Consider the following 15,179-nt stretch of genomic DNA (forward strand, 5'->3'; position numbering starts at 1 on the left):
TTGTGTTACCGAAGAACAATTTAGATTCCAAGTCATTTGCTTGCCTTAGGGACTTCATTAATTCTCGTTCAGGATGTAGCTTTTGAGCTACTGATTTTTGATGGCCTATTGATGTAACTGTGAATGGCGCATTGGTCGTTCCGAATGGTGCAAGTCAATTCCTTTTTCTCTTTATCCTTTCATGAGATGTGGGCATCGCTGATATTTGTTGCCGATCCCAAATTTGTCTTAAACTGAATGGCTTTTGAGGGGCAGCCACATTGTTGTTGGTCTGGTGTCACATGTGGGCCGAACTGGTAAGGTCGGCAGACTTCCTTCCCAAAGGGCATTACAAAGAACGATACTGCACAGGAACAGGCCCTTCGGCCCTCCAAGCCTGCACCAACCTTTGCCAAAACCCTCAGCACTTTCTTATGCCGTATCCTCCTCTATACCTAGCCTATCCATGTGTTTATCAAGATGCCTTTTGAACGCCGTTAATGTATCTGCTTCCACAACCTCCCCTGGGAACGCGTTCCAGGCACTCTCACCCTCTGTGTAAAAAACCTGCCTCGCACGTCTCCTCTAAACTTTGCCCCACAGAGCTAAAACTATGCTCCCTGGTGACTGACTCCTCTACCCTGGGGAAGAGTGCCTGCCCATCCACTCTATCCATGCCCCTCATAATCTTGTAGCCCTCTATCAGGTCACCCCTCAACCTCCGTCTTTTTAATGAAAACAGTCCGAGTCTATTCAGCCTCTCCACATAGCTAACACCCTCCAGACCAGACAACATCCTGGTAAACATCCTCTGCGCCCTCTCCAAAGCCTCCACATCCTTCTGCTGGAGAACCACATTGGCTTTTACAACCATGGACGGAAAGATGACTTTATATTCCAGATTAATAAATGGAATTTAAAATTCCACCAGCTGCCATGGAGTTTGAACTATTATCCTCAAGAGCACGGGCGGCATGGTAGCAGTGGTTAGCACTGTTGCTTCACAGTGCCAGGTTCGATTCCCGGCTTGGGTCACTGTCTGTGCGGAGTCTGCACGTTCTCCCAGTGTCTGCGCGGGTTTCCTCCGGGTGCTCCGGTTTCCTCCCACAGTCCAAAGATGTGCAGGTTAGGTGGATTGGCCATGATATGGATTGGCCATGATAAATTGCCCTTCATGTCCAAAATTTCCCTTAGTGTTGGGTGGGGTTACTGGGTTTATGGGGATATGGTGGAGGTGTGGGCTTGAGTAGGGTGCTCTTTCCAAGAGCCGGTGCAGACTCGACGGGCTGAATGGCCTCCTTCTGCACTGTAAATTCTATGATTCTATGATAAAGAGGGCCCTCATCGCCATAAGGACTATGTGATGGTCACTCCTACTGTCATGGACAGATGCATATGTGACAGGTAGATTGATGACCACAAGGCCAAGTAGAATGTTTTCCTTGGATTGGTTATCTCACAACCTGCTGCAAGCCCAGTTAGGTCCTTCAGGACATGTTAAGCTTGGCCAGTAGTGATGCTATGAATCTACTCTTGGTAATGGATATTTAAATTCCCCATCAAGAGTACATTTGTGCATTTGCTACCCTCTCCCAAGTGTTGTGAAAATAGAGAAGTACTGATTCATCAGCTGAGGGAGGGTGGTAATCAGCAGGACATTTAATTGCCCGTGTTTGACATTGAGGACATGAGGTTTCAAGGAATCCAGAATCAATGTTGAGGACAGCAAGGACCACTCGTCCAAACTCTTTACAACTGTCAGCACCTCTGATGGGGCTGTCCTGTTGGCAGGGTAGTACATAATCAGGGATGGTGCTAGATGGTGTCTGGGACATGGGCTAAAAAAGTATGACTATGTTAGACTGTTGGTGGCCTAGCCTATGGGACAACTCTCCTAATTTTGGCACAAGTCACAGATGCTGGCGGGGAGGACTTTGAAGAGTTGAGTGCGCGGGGGGGGGGGGGGGGGGGGGGGGGGGGGGGGGTGCTTTTGTCACGTCCAGTGTCAAGCGGTCTGTTCAGCTTTCCTATGTTATTCTGCAGTAGCTTGAAACAACTGAATGCTTGTTGGGATATTTCAGAGGGCAGTTAAAAGTTAGCCACATCCACCAACTTGTTCCAGGACCTGTTTGAAGAAAACAGCCAATAGAGCAAGGGTAGGGGTTGGGGGCACACTAGGCTGACAAGACACCGGGAATTGGAAGAGGAAAGAAATAGGATGGTTGGGGGGAAGATGAGGACAGGGAGAGGGGAGGGGGTGGGGACGGGAGTTGCGAACAGCTGGAATAGACAATAGGAGGACAAGAACAGGGCCCTTCGGTCGGGATGAAGGGCCAAAGGACAAAATGGAGGCTGGCCAAGGTCGAACTGTCCGGTACAGGGAGGGACATTAAACCCCAACCCCCCCTTCTCCCCAGCAGAAAAGTCCATACCACACCAGCAGGCAGACCAGCAGAACCAAATAAAACAAAATAGAATAAGACCCCAAAGGAACACTTAAAATGGAGGGGCGGGGTGGAAGAATAACTATGTATATGTAAATACATGACAATCACCTTTTGTAAATTATATGTTCCAATAAAAAAAAATTTAAATAACAAAGGGGGCGGGGTGGGGGCTATTACGATGTTGGGCTTTTGTAAATTGTATCTGGTCTACACAGATTTGTTTATTTTGTACTGTATAAAATGAAAAACTTGAATAAAAATATTAACAAAAAACAGTGAGCCACATTGCAGTGGGCCCAAAGTCACATTTAGGCCAGACAGGGCAATGATGGCAGATGTCTCTCGAAAAAGATGGCACCGGAGCGAGGCGACTTCTTGCAAGTTGTGCCCAGCATACCCTCTAATTCTATCTTTTACTCTTGTTCTATGCTTCTAAAACTTCAATCTAACTCTTTTAAACTCTCTAACAATGTTCGAATTCAATTACTTACAGATTTAGCGATCTTTATGACACTGGAGACACCTGAAATCGACCTGGACCAGCTGACCACGTGTGAGCAGCTGCCGTAGCTGCAGTCCCAGACCTGGGAATTCCCCTCCAGCAGCTGCTAGAGACCAGGAAAACACCCTAGAAGCCAGGACCTTCACTCTACAAGCTCCTAGAGACCTGGAAAACACCACAGAAGCCTGGACATGCACTCTGCTGCTCTCCAATGACCAGGCCAGCATCGCAGCAGCTGCAGCACCCCCCCCCCCCCACACCCGCCAGCTTTCACCCCCACTGACCCAGAGAGCTGTGACCCTCTGCAGGCCCAAGCACTCCTGCCACTCCTCCCCTCTCCAGTCGCCCCACACTCCTAAAAATCAACTCCCACAGCCTAACAATCACTAATACTGCTCTTTTAAATTTACCGACCACGCAGACCTACCTACCAATGTAGGAACCGCAAGCAAGGCAACAAATCCTCCATCCACACACACCGACCAGAGTGAATAACCTCATTGGACACAACTATTCCCTTAATAGTGCATACTCTCACCGTCTCCCAGGCTCGAAAAGAGGCAGTTACTCCAGCAAGTGTGGAAAACGTGCAGGCCTGCAGGTCAGAGATAAACAACGCGGCCCCAAAGCCCCTCTGCCTAGCTTACTCCTAGCTAATGTCCAATCTCTAGAAAACAAGCTAGACGAACTTAAAGCCAGACTCACTTTTCAAAGAGAACTAAGGGACTGCTGTGTGCTCTGTTTCACGGAGACATGGCTCACTCCTGCTTCACTGGACTGTACCCTATAACCAGAGGGCTTCTCAATCCACCGGAACTGACCGTGCGGCGGCCTCAGGCAAGGCAAGGGGAGGTGAGGTCTGCCTCCTAATCAACACCTCCTGGTGCCTAGATGTAGCAACACTGGCGATTTTCTGCTCCCCAGACCTAGAATACCTGACGCTAAAATGCCACCCCTAGTACCTTCCACGGAAGTTCAGCTCCATTATCATGACGGCAGTTTACATCCTACCCCATGCGAACATAAAAATCGCACTGGACGAAATATTCATCACATAGCCTTGAAACGAAACATCCCAAGGCCTTGTTCATTGTAGCTGGGGACTTCAAATCAGGCCAAGCTCAAGAGCTGACGTCCAAGTTACCACCAACACGTCACCTGTTCCACCAGAGGCCCAAACATTCTGGACCACTGCTGCACAAATATCAAACATGCTTACCGCTCTATTGCCCGCCCACACTTTGGCAAATCTGACCAGAAGGCTCTGCTCCTGCTCCCAGCTTATAAGCAAAAACTGAAGCGGGAGAATCCATCAAAGAAAGTCGTGCAATGTCGGTCTGAGGAACCAGATGATCTCCTACGGGACTGCTCAGAGTCAGTGGACTGGTCAGTATTTAAAAACTCTGCGACCAGCCTGAACGAGTACGCCACTACAGTAACTGACTTCATTAGTAAGTGTGTAGAAGACTGTGTGCCAAAGAAACAAATCCGCGTGTTTCCCAACCGGAAACCCTGGATGAACAGGGATATCCACTGCTTGCTGAAGTCTAGGACTCAGGCGTTCAAGTCAGGCGACCCTGACCTCGACAAGAAAGCCAGATATGATCTAGAGAAATCCATCAAAGATGCCAAAAGGCAATATCGGACCAAGCTCGAGTCCCAGGCTAGCCACACGGATCCCCGCCGGCTATGGCAAGGTCTGCAAGACATAATGGGCTACAAGATGAAGGCATGTAAAATCGTCGGCTCCAACGCACCCCTCCCTGATGAGCTCAACGCATTCTATGCCCGCTTTGAGCAAGAGGTCAGTGAGAGCGAGTCCTCCACCCCAGAAGCTGTGGATGAACTTGTATCTGCGATCACCACTGCAGATGTCAGAGCAGCCTTCTCGAAGGTCAACCCACGGAAAAGCCACTGGCCCGGATGGGGTACCCAGACGAGCACTCAGGTCTTGCGCGGATCAGCTGGTGGGGGTATTCGCAGACATCTTCAACCTCTCTTTACAACAGTCTGAGGTCCCTATCTGCTCCAAGAAGACGACCATCATCCCTGTACCAAAAAAAAAGTCAAGCAGCGTGCCTTAATGACTATCGTCCAGTGGCTCTGACAGCCATCATCATGAAGTGCTTCGAAAGGTTAGTCATGGCACGAATCAACTCCAGCCTCCCGGATTGCCTTGATCCACTACCAGTTTGCCTAGCGCTGCAACAGGTCCACAGCAGACACCATCTCCATGGCCCTGCACTCTACCCTGGAACACCTAGATAACAAAGACTGTTAGACTCCTATTTATCGACTACAGCTCAGCCTTCAACACCATCATTCCTATGAAACGCATCTCCAAACTCCGTGGCCTGGGCCTCGGATCCTCCCTCTGCGACTGGATCCTGAACTTTCTAACCACAGGCCACAATCGTAAGATAGGCAACAACACCTCCTCCATGATATCCTCAACACCGGTGCCCCACAAGGCTGTGTCCTCAGCCCCCTACTATACTCTTTATACACCTATGACTGTGGGGCCAAATTCTCCTCCAACTCGATTTGCAAATTTGCTGATGACACCACCGTAGTGGGTCGGATTTCAAACAATGACGAGACAGAGTACAGGAATGAGACAGAGAATCTGGTGAACTGGTGCAACGACAATAATCTCTCCCTCAATGTCAACAAAATGAAGGAGATTATCATCGACTTCAGGAAGCGTAGTGGAGAACATGCCCCTGTCTACATCAATGGGAACAAAGTAGAAAGGGTCGAGAACTTCAAGTTTTTAGGTGTACAGATCACCAACAGCCTGTCCTGGTCCCTCCATGCCGACACTCTCGTTAAGAAAGCTCACCAACGACTCTACTTTCTCAGAAGACTAACGGAATTTGGCATGTCAGCTACGACGCTCACCAACTTCTACAGATGCACCACAGAAAACATTCTTGCTGGTTGTATCACAGCTTGGTATGGAGCCTGCTCTGCCCAGGACTGCAGGAAACTACAAAAGGTCGTGAATGTAGCCCAATCCATCACGCAAACAGGCCTCCCATCCATCAACCCAGTCTACAACTCCCGCTGCCTCGGAAAGGCAGCCAGCATAATTAAGGACCCCACGCTCCCCAGACATACTCTCTTCCACCTTCTTCCGTCAGAAAAAAATAGCAAAGTTTGAGGTCATGTACCAACCGACTCAAGGACAGCTTCTTCCCTACTGCCATCAGACCTTTGAATGGACCTACCTCGTATTAAGTTGATCTTTTCTCGACACCTTGCTGTAACTTTATATTCTGCAGTCTCTCCTTCCTTCCCTATGTATGGTATGCATTGTTTGTACAGCATGCAAGAAACAATACTTTTCACTGTATACTAATGCATGTGACAATAATAAATCAATTCAAAATGTCCTTCCTAATCAGATTTTTTTGACAATCCAGTAGTTTTATATGTACCATTACTATTACTAGCTCTTTTATTATCAAATTTATTTCATTCCCGAATTGAAATTCCACAGCTCACATGGTGAGATTACATACCCAATGTATAATTATCAGAAAACAGAGGAATGAACTACTTAGTGGATGGCAACTCTGATAATACAACCTATAATCACTCCTGTTGGCCTTTGTAATTCAAACAGACACCAGCAGTTATTTATACTTGTCATTACACTTGTTGTAAAAAAAGACTTGGTTATCTTCATTTGAATGCAACAACTCTAAGTAAATGATTACCAATACTCAGTTTACATGCTAGAAGGAAATCAATGTCTGCATTGATTTTAGTAGCTAATAAGTCCATTCGGAATCAGGGCTGCTTCAAAAAAGATAATATGTTGTCCAACATTAATCTTTGCCTAGCAAAGGTCATTGTGTTACCTTTTGAATTGATCATGGTAAAATTCTGATTTGCAGGTGACCATCTCATTGCCTTCTGCAGCTTGACCTTCACGGCTACGAACTCCACCGAAAACATACAGCTCCAGGCCAACACCACATGCTACAGCACCAAACCTACAAGAAGTTGTCAAATTAAAAGCAGCCATTTTAATTTAACGTACCAAGGCAACACTTAAACACAAATGTTAATCGATCATATATTATAAATATATATAAATAAATCTGGCTTCTTGAACCAGACAATTGCAATTTTTGGTTAAAACCAGTGTTTTTATTTTATTCATGATGTGGAGATGCCGGCGTTGGACTGGGGTGAGCACAGTAAGAAGTCTTACAACACCAGGTTAAAGTCCAACAGGTTTGTTTCAAACACGAGCTTTCGGAGCACGGCTCCTTCTTCAGGTGAAGAAGGATTCACCTGAAGAAGGAGCCGTGCTCCGAAAGCTCGTGTTTGAAACAAACCTGTTGGACTTTAACCTGGTGTTGTAAGACTTCTTACTTTATTTTATTCGTTCATGGGATTTTGGAGTAGTAGGCTGTGCCAGAATTTATTGCCTATCTCTTTAAAAAAAAAAAAAATTTTTTATTCTCCTTTTTCACATTTATCATATTTACAACAACAAATAATTAACAATAAGAACAAATACAATGACAATCCCCAAGACAACAATCCCCTCACCCCACCCACCCTCAAACAGCTCCCAACATTTTGAATACAAAACACCAATGAAAAAAATAATAAATGTATACATTCCAAACCCCCCCCCCCCCCCCCCCCCCCCCCCCCCCCCCCCCCAAGATGTTCAATGTCATCCAATTCGTGAAAATGCACAATGAAAGGGCGGCATGTGGCACAGTGGTTAGCACTGGGACTACAGCGCTCAGGACCTGGGTTTGAATCTCGGCTCTGCGTCAGTGTCCGTGTGGAGTTTGCACATTCTCCCCATGTCTCTGTGGGTTTCACCCCCACAACCCAAAGATGTTCCAGTTAGGTGGATTGGCCATGCTAACTTGCCCCTTAATTGGAAAAAAAAATAATTGGGTACTCTAAATTTTTTATTTTTTTTTAAATGCATGATGAACCAGGCCTATGATTTGTAGAACTCTTCCTTCCACTCCCTCAACTCACTTTCTCGAATGTTAGGAACTCCAGCAGGTCCCCCTGCCGCACCGAGGCACAGGGCGGAGAAGCCAACCTCCACCCCAACAGAATCCGCCTTCGGGCAATCAGTGAGATGAAGGCCAAGACCCCTGCATCCGCACCCGCTTCTGTCCCCGGTCGACCGGCCACCCTGAATATGGCTGCTAGGGGGCCTGATTCGTATCTCACATGCACCACCCTTGGGATTACCCTAAAGACTCCCACCAATACCCCTCCAGTTTTGGGAAGGACCAAAATATATATTTATATATTTGCGCTCCTCCCCCCACGCAATTCACAAAAATTCTCCATTCCCTCAAAAAGTCGGCTCACCCTTGCCCTTGAGGTGCGCCCTATACACCACCTTCAACTGTATCGGCCCCAACCTCGTGCATGAAGTTGATGCAATCACCCTGTAGATTTACTGCCTATCTTAATTACCCTCGAGGGGCAGTTAAGAGTCAACCACATTGCTGGAGTCACATGTACTCCAGACCAGGTAAGGATGGCAGAATACCTAAAGGACATTATAGAGAACCAGATGTTTTTTAACAACAATGGTTTCATGGTCATCAATAGACTTTTAATTCCAGATATTTATTGAATTCAAATTTCACCACCTGCAGTGGCAGGATTTGAACCTGGGACGCTGGAGTACTCTTGGCCTCTGAATTGCTAGTTGAGTGACAATACCACTACGCCACTGCCTCCCCATCTATCGAGTGTAGATTTTGTAGTTAAGATTCTCCATCACTATACATGTTTTTTTGTGGTAAACAAATAAAGTCACTACATTGACGACAAACAGGTCTGAAATGCATTGCTTATCCTCAAAAAATGATTTAAAATTTCCTTACATTCCCTTTTCGTTGCTTCCCAATGAAGGAAAAATAAATAAATCGCAAGTTAAATATTAGAAAATGCATATTTCGGAGCGGCACGTGGCACAGTGGTTAGCACTTGGCCTGCAGGCCGAGGACCCGGGTTTGAATCCCAGCCCTGGGTCACTGAGCGTGTGGAGTTTGCACATTCTCCCTGTGACTGCGTGGGTTTCACCGCCACAACCCATAGATGTGCAGGTTAGGTGGATTAGCCACGCTAAATTGCCCCTTAATTGGAAAAAAAAATTGGATACTCTAAATTTATATATATAAAAAAAAGAAAATGCATATTTCATTGGTAGAAAGTAACTTTTGTAGTTGCAACTGACTTGGTGTCGGTCTGGGTCTTTACAATAGTCACTGAGAAGCAAGAGGTTTTAATTCTAACTTTTGCTGACGTAACCCTGGCGGAACCATTCAGTTTTCAATTTAAAAATTGAATTTTCAGATGGTTCACTGTGCAGAGCAATTTCCCGGAGGGATTCTGCACTTCTGGGCAATTGCTGTGCAAACGCTTAGCAGTCAAGTTCCAAAAGGGATTCCCCAGCGCATCTATGGGGTACCTTCCGCAATCAGATGGTGGGGAGCTTGGAAGTGAAGTTCAAACATCTTTCTGCAGGGTAGCAGCATTAGAGGAATGCAAATAATCATCATCTCTGAGGTCTATTCCAAAGCCACAATTTTCACAGCTTTTGGAATATTTTACATAAAATTGTGACATGTGGGTAGAAACTTGTGCTAGAAGCATGAAGTGCAGAAACTATTTATTTGTGATAATTGAAAGTTTTTGTTTTAAAATAATTTGAATGATCTAATAATACAATTTCATTAAAATGGGCAATCGGCTCTTTAAAGAGCTATTTGAATTATTCAAAAATAAAATAATTAAAATTAAGTAACTAAAAGGACCAGATTGTTTGCAGTGTCAGGACTAAATTCAGGCACTTAATTCAGTGATAAAATAAAAATATGTTTAAACTGATGGGTTAAATGTCCTGGTCTTGCTCCATGTAATTTAACACTTCACTCAAAGTATGCAGTCAATGTTACAACTGCAGTGCAAGGCAGAGAGAAAACATACACATGGAACTTTAACAGCCCTCAACATAAACTTGAGGTGTTGGCTAGTGTAGACTTGAGAGATGAACAGACACTTCCAACACTGATGAAGGTTCAACTCAATTTTATTAACTACTTCTAACTAACTAACACACGATGACTGTAGGTCTAAATGTTAAACTAGAGACCTAAGCCTTGTTCGAACCAGTTGATTCTCTCAGCACGTAGTGAGAGTCTGTGCTGGGCTGGATGAGGTCTTGTTACACTGAGAGGCAGCACCCAGAATGAGCGGGAACCTTGGTGCCCTCTGTCTTTATAGTGTGTGTATTCTGACTGGTGATTGGCTGCAATGTTTGTACATATTGATTGGTCCCTGTGTGTGTCCATCAGTGTGTGTCTGCACCATGATATACTGCTGTATATTATGACAAAACTTAAAAACAAATTTTGCTGCAAATTACTTACTGATTCATGTGGAACTGACAATCATGTTATTTCAATAAAACAACTTCAGCATGATTGAGACTAAAGCCTTTACAGGCCACAACAAAAATAGAGGACGCAATTACTTTAACATGCTCAATTTGCTTATGATGGTAAAACAGAATATTATTTTGGGCGTATCAAATATTTTAAAAACCAATTTTTACTCTGAAAATATATATATTTTAAATTAGATGGAATAGAACTATGTTGTACGGACTTCCGGTGGTGCCATGGCTCCTGCTCGAGGCGGAATGGTTTGGCCCTTGTTACCTGTTCAAGGGGGTGTTTGCTGATTAAGGATTCTCCTTCGGGTGGGCATATTTCAATTAAGGAGTGTAACTGGAAAGGGACAACAGTCAGACCAGGTGTTTTCACGAGGTGTGACAGAAGGAAAGATGTCGGAGAGCTCTGTGGCATCATTGTCCGCTCAGTGGTCCACAGAACAGTTGGTGGAGTTTTTGGCGACCAAGTTCCGGCAGCAAAGACCTCAGAAGACCTGGATAAGGTGGCTGAGCCGATTCGAGCAGTCATTGAGAGATTGGAGCAGAAGTTGGAGACACAGTGGTTTGCTCCAAAATGTGGAAGAATTGGTTGCGCACCATGACGACCGACTGGTCTCGTTGGAGGCAGAACGCTGGTGACGGAGAGCCAAAGGAAGATGAGGGACAAAGTGGATGATTCAGAGAATCATTCGAGGAGGCAGATGCATCGGATTGTGGGGTTACCCGAAGGCATTGAAGGAACACAGGCCGTAAGTATGTAGCGAGCATGCTTGGGAAGCTAGATGGGGAGGTCTTCGACCGACCACCCCGAGGTGGATCGAGTGCACAGGTCGCTGAAGAGTAGGCCGAAGGCAGGGGAGCAGCAGAGGCCGATGGTGGCACTTTTGCACATATATCTGGACAAGGAGAAGATTCTGCAAAGGAGACGAGGAAGTACATCTGGGAAAGGAATGTGACTCGGGTCTACCAAGATCTGGATGTGGAACTGGCTAAGCACTGGGCTGGGTTCAACAGGGTCAAAGCAGTCCAGTTCAAGGAAGGAGTGTTTGGGGTGCTGTATCCAGCCCGGTTGTCGGTCACATACCAGAGCCAGGAGTTCTAAATGGGCACTCCGGAGGAGGCAATGTTTCTTTAGGGGGAGGGGTGAGAGCGATTGGGGGGGTTTGGGGGAATGCAGTTGCCTCAAGTGGGGACTACCATGTTAGCGGATAGGCTAGTTAACTGGAGTGAAGTGGGGGATGGATCTGTTGTATTGGGGGGGGGGGGGGGGTTGGTTTCTTTCTCTCTATCTTTTAGGGATGGTGGGGTTTTAGGGACGGACCGAGTTGGTGTGGCGCAGCAGTCTAATGGGTGATGGTGGTGGACATCTTGGGGAGGCCCAAGGCATGAACCTGGAGCAGCTGGTTAAAGTGGAGAAGATATGGCTGACCGGGGAAGAGGGGAGGATTGCCTTGGCTGATTTCATGGAATGTTCGGGGATTAAATGCTGTGTTCGCGCATTTGTTTTTAAAGTATTTACATTCGGCAAACTTTCAAGAATTTTACAATACAAAAGAACACCAATCAAAACCCCTTCCGGCACCCCCTCAACAGTCAACAATAACCAACTCCCGAAAAGGCATGAAGAACAAACTCCAACAACTATAGAACCATCACTTTCCCCCCTCAGCATAAACTTCTCCAGGGTCAGAAACTCCAGCAGGTCTCCCACCATGCCGAGGCACAGGGTGAAGAAGCTGACTCCACCCCAACAAGTCCCGCCTATGAGCAATCAGCAAGGGAAAGGCTCGAACATCTGTCTCTGCACCATCTGCAGCTCCAGCCGGTCCGACACCCTGAATATGGCTTCTAGGGGACCAGGCTCCACCTTCCACATGCAAGACTCCCGAGATGGTGCTGAACACCGTCCTCCAAAATCTTTCCAGCTTCGGGCAGGTCCAAAACATATGTACATGATTCGCAGGACCCTTCCCACACCGCTCACAGATATCCGGCACCCCCTTGAACAGAACGCTCATCCTTGATTTTGTACGGTGCGCCCTATATATACTGCCTTCAGCTGGATGGGCTAGAATTCCCGAGGGTGGATGAGGCGAGGGTACAGGGGCTGAGGGCCCTGCTTGGTCTGGGGGAGGTGATGGATTACATGGGGCAATGCAGTTGGGGAAGGCCCCGGACCCAGACGGGTTCCCTGCGGAGTTTTATAAGAGGGTTTGTGTCAGAGCTGGGGCCGCTGTTAGTCAAGATGTACAATGAGTCGGTGGGGAGGGGCGAGTTTCCCCCTACACTGTATCAAGCATCTGTCTCGCTCATTTTAAAGAAAGTCAAAGACCTTGAGCAGTGTGGGTCATTGCTAAATGTGAGTGCAAAGCTATTGGCAAAAGTGCTGGCAGTGCCGACAGAGAATTGTGTGTCGAGGGTGATAAGGGAGGACCAGACAGGGCTCGTGAAGGGGCGATAACTATTGGCCAATGTTCGTAGGTTATTGAATGTGATAATGATGCCGTCGACAGAAGGCAAGTGGAGGTGACATTTGACCGAATGCAGTGGCTGTACTCAGTAGAGGTGCTGGGGTGCTTCGGGTTTGGGCAGGAGTTTGTCGACTGGGTGAGATTGTTGCTTACGGCCCCCAAGGCAAGAGTTTGGACCAATAGAAACAATTGGGAGTATTTTGGGTAGCACCAGGGGTCGAGGCAGGGTTGCCCACTCTCCCCTTTGCTCTTTGCCCCCGCGATTGAACCATTGTCAATGGCACTTAGGTCTTCGTGGGGGTGGCGGGGCAGTGAAGGGGTGGTGGAGCACCAAGTCTCTTTATACGCCGATAACCTCGATATATGTTGTGGACTTGGTTAAACGAAATAGGCGGCATGGTAGCACAGTGGTTAGCACTGTTGCTTCACAGCTCCATGGTCCGAGGTTCAATTCCCAGCTTGGGTCACTGTCTATGCAGACTCTGCACGTTCTCCCAGTGTGTGCGTGGGTTTCCTCTCAGTCCAAAGATGTACAGGTTAGGTGGATTAGCCATGCTAAATTGCTCTTAGTGTCCAAGAAGTATGTGCCGTTTCGGTTGGTAGGGCGAGCTTTTGTTATCTTAAGATACATGTGGCACAGAGTTGGGCCCAGCTGCACAAGTTGAATCTGACAACGCTGGTGGAGGGATTGAAGAAGGATTTTAGAAGGTGGGATGTTAAGATTAAGCCTTTGTTGTGGGGGGGGGGGGGGGGGGGGGGGGGGGGGGGGTCGGTCGGTAAAGATGTTGGTGCTGCCGAAGGTTTTGCTCATGTTTCAGAATCTCCCGATTTTCGTGCCCAAGTCTTTTTTAGTAGGGTGAATAAGATGACTGGTGTTCGTGTGGGCGGGTTAGATTCCCTGGACCAGGAGGGGAGGGGGAGCTGGCGCAGCCCAGTCTGCAGAGTTATTATTGGGAGTGGACATAACTATGGTTTGGAAGGGGCGGTGGAGGAGAGGTTGGTGTGGGGACGGATGGAGGAGGCTTTGTATAAAGGGGCAAGTCCGAGGGCGCTATTGTTGGCACCTCTTCCGTTCTCGCCGGCCAGGTATTCCACGAGTCCCATGGTGGTATTAGTATTGAGGGTGTGGAACCAATGTCAGCAGCACCATCGGATGGAAGGCAAATCCCTATGAGCGCCGATTTGTGACAGAGCTCGAGGAGGTGTACTTGTTGCCAACGGGGAATGGGTTCAGGTGAGGGACTTCTTGTGGGAAGAGTTGGGTTAATTCCTACAGCTGTCACTTCCAGCGCTACAGGACAAGTTTCTGTCCGATGATGAGATAGGCAAGTGCAAGGTGTCAGATATATATGGGTAGCTGATGAGGAGGAGGGTGCCCCGGTGGAGGAGATCAGGTGCAAGTGGGAGTAGTTGGGAGGGGCGATGCAAGTTGAGGTGTGGAGCGAGGCTCTGTGAAGGATAAACGCGCCCTTGGCGTGTGCAAGACTGAGTCTCACCCAGTTTAAGGTAGTGCATAGGGCTCATATGACGGGGTCTAGGATGAGCTGGCTTTTTCCAGGGGTGGCAGATAGATGTGAGCGGTGTGCAGGGACATGTCTAAGGTTGCAGGGGTTCTGGAAAGAGTTTGCGACTGTAATATTGAAGAGTTTGGGAGTGGCGGCGATGCGGAGCCCATGGGTGGCGATATTTGGGGAGGATCCCGGAGTACAGGTGGGGAGAGAGGCTGATGTGGCAGCCTTTGCCTCCCTGATAGCCCGGAGGTGGATCTTGCTGTGCTGGTGGGACGCGGAGCTGGCAGAACTGGGGGTGGGGATTGTCAGCGATGGTTGGGGAATGTGGGGGAAGAAATCATGTTAATTGTGTATGGGTTACTGTCATTTCTGTTCAGTATATATTTCAAAATACCTCCAATAAAATATTTTTCAGAAAAAGCTGCAGCACCAGAACTTAAGCCTGAGAAATTTTTAATTTAAACAGTGATAATTACAGATAATTGGAAGAGTTTTGAAGAGGGATTTATATTTACATTAACAAAGAAGAATTCTCATTATGTGCTATTCACAATCTCTTCTGTCCAAATTAATGGTTTAGCAGGGCTGGTTTAGCTCAGTGGGCTAGACAGCAGGTTTGTGATGCAGAACAAGGCCAGCAGCGCGAGTTCAATTCCCGTACCAGCTGAGAATTCTGAATTCTCCCCGTGTACCCGAACAGGCGCCAGAATGTGGCAATTATGGGCTTTTCACAGTAACTTCATTGCAGTGTTAATGTAAGCCTACTTGTGACATTAAAGGTTATTTATTTTAATGCGGTTCGCTTCTATTGTT

At 47.2% G+C, this 15,179-nt stretch overlaps 1 protein-coding gene across 1 annotated transcript in view; it reads right to left on the reverse strand.

Annotated features, from left to right (window-relative positions):
* LOC119971160 (gigaxonin-like) overlaps window positions 1-15,179 on the reverse strand; it is a 58,615-nt gene that overhangs the window by 35,904 nt on the left and 7,532 nt on the right. Inside the window, 1 exon segment of the mRNA XM_038806356.1 lies at window positions 6,795-6,929. Within this exon segment, the coding sequence (XP_038662284.1) occupies window positions 6,795-6,929 (135 nt within the window).

This window comes from Scyliorhinus canicula, chromosome 9 (assembly GCF_902713615.1).
Source record: "Scyliorhinus canicula chromosome 9, sScyCan1.1, whole genome shotgun sequence".
Classification (NCBI taxonomy): domain Eukaryota; kingdom Metazoa; phylum Chordata; class Chondrichthyes; order Carcharhiniformes; family Scyliorhinidae; genus Scyliorhinus; species Scyliorhinus canicula.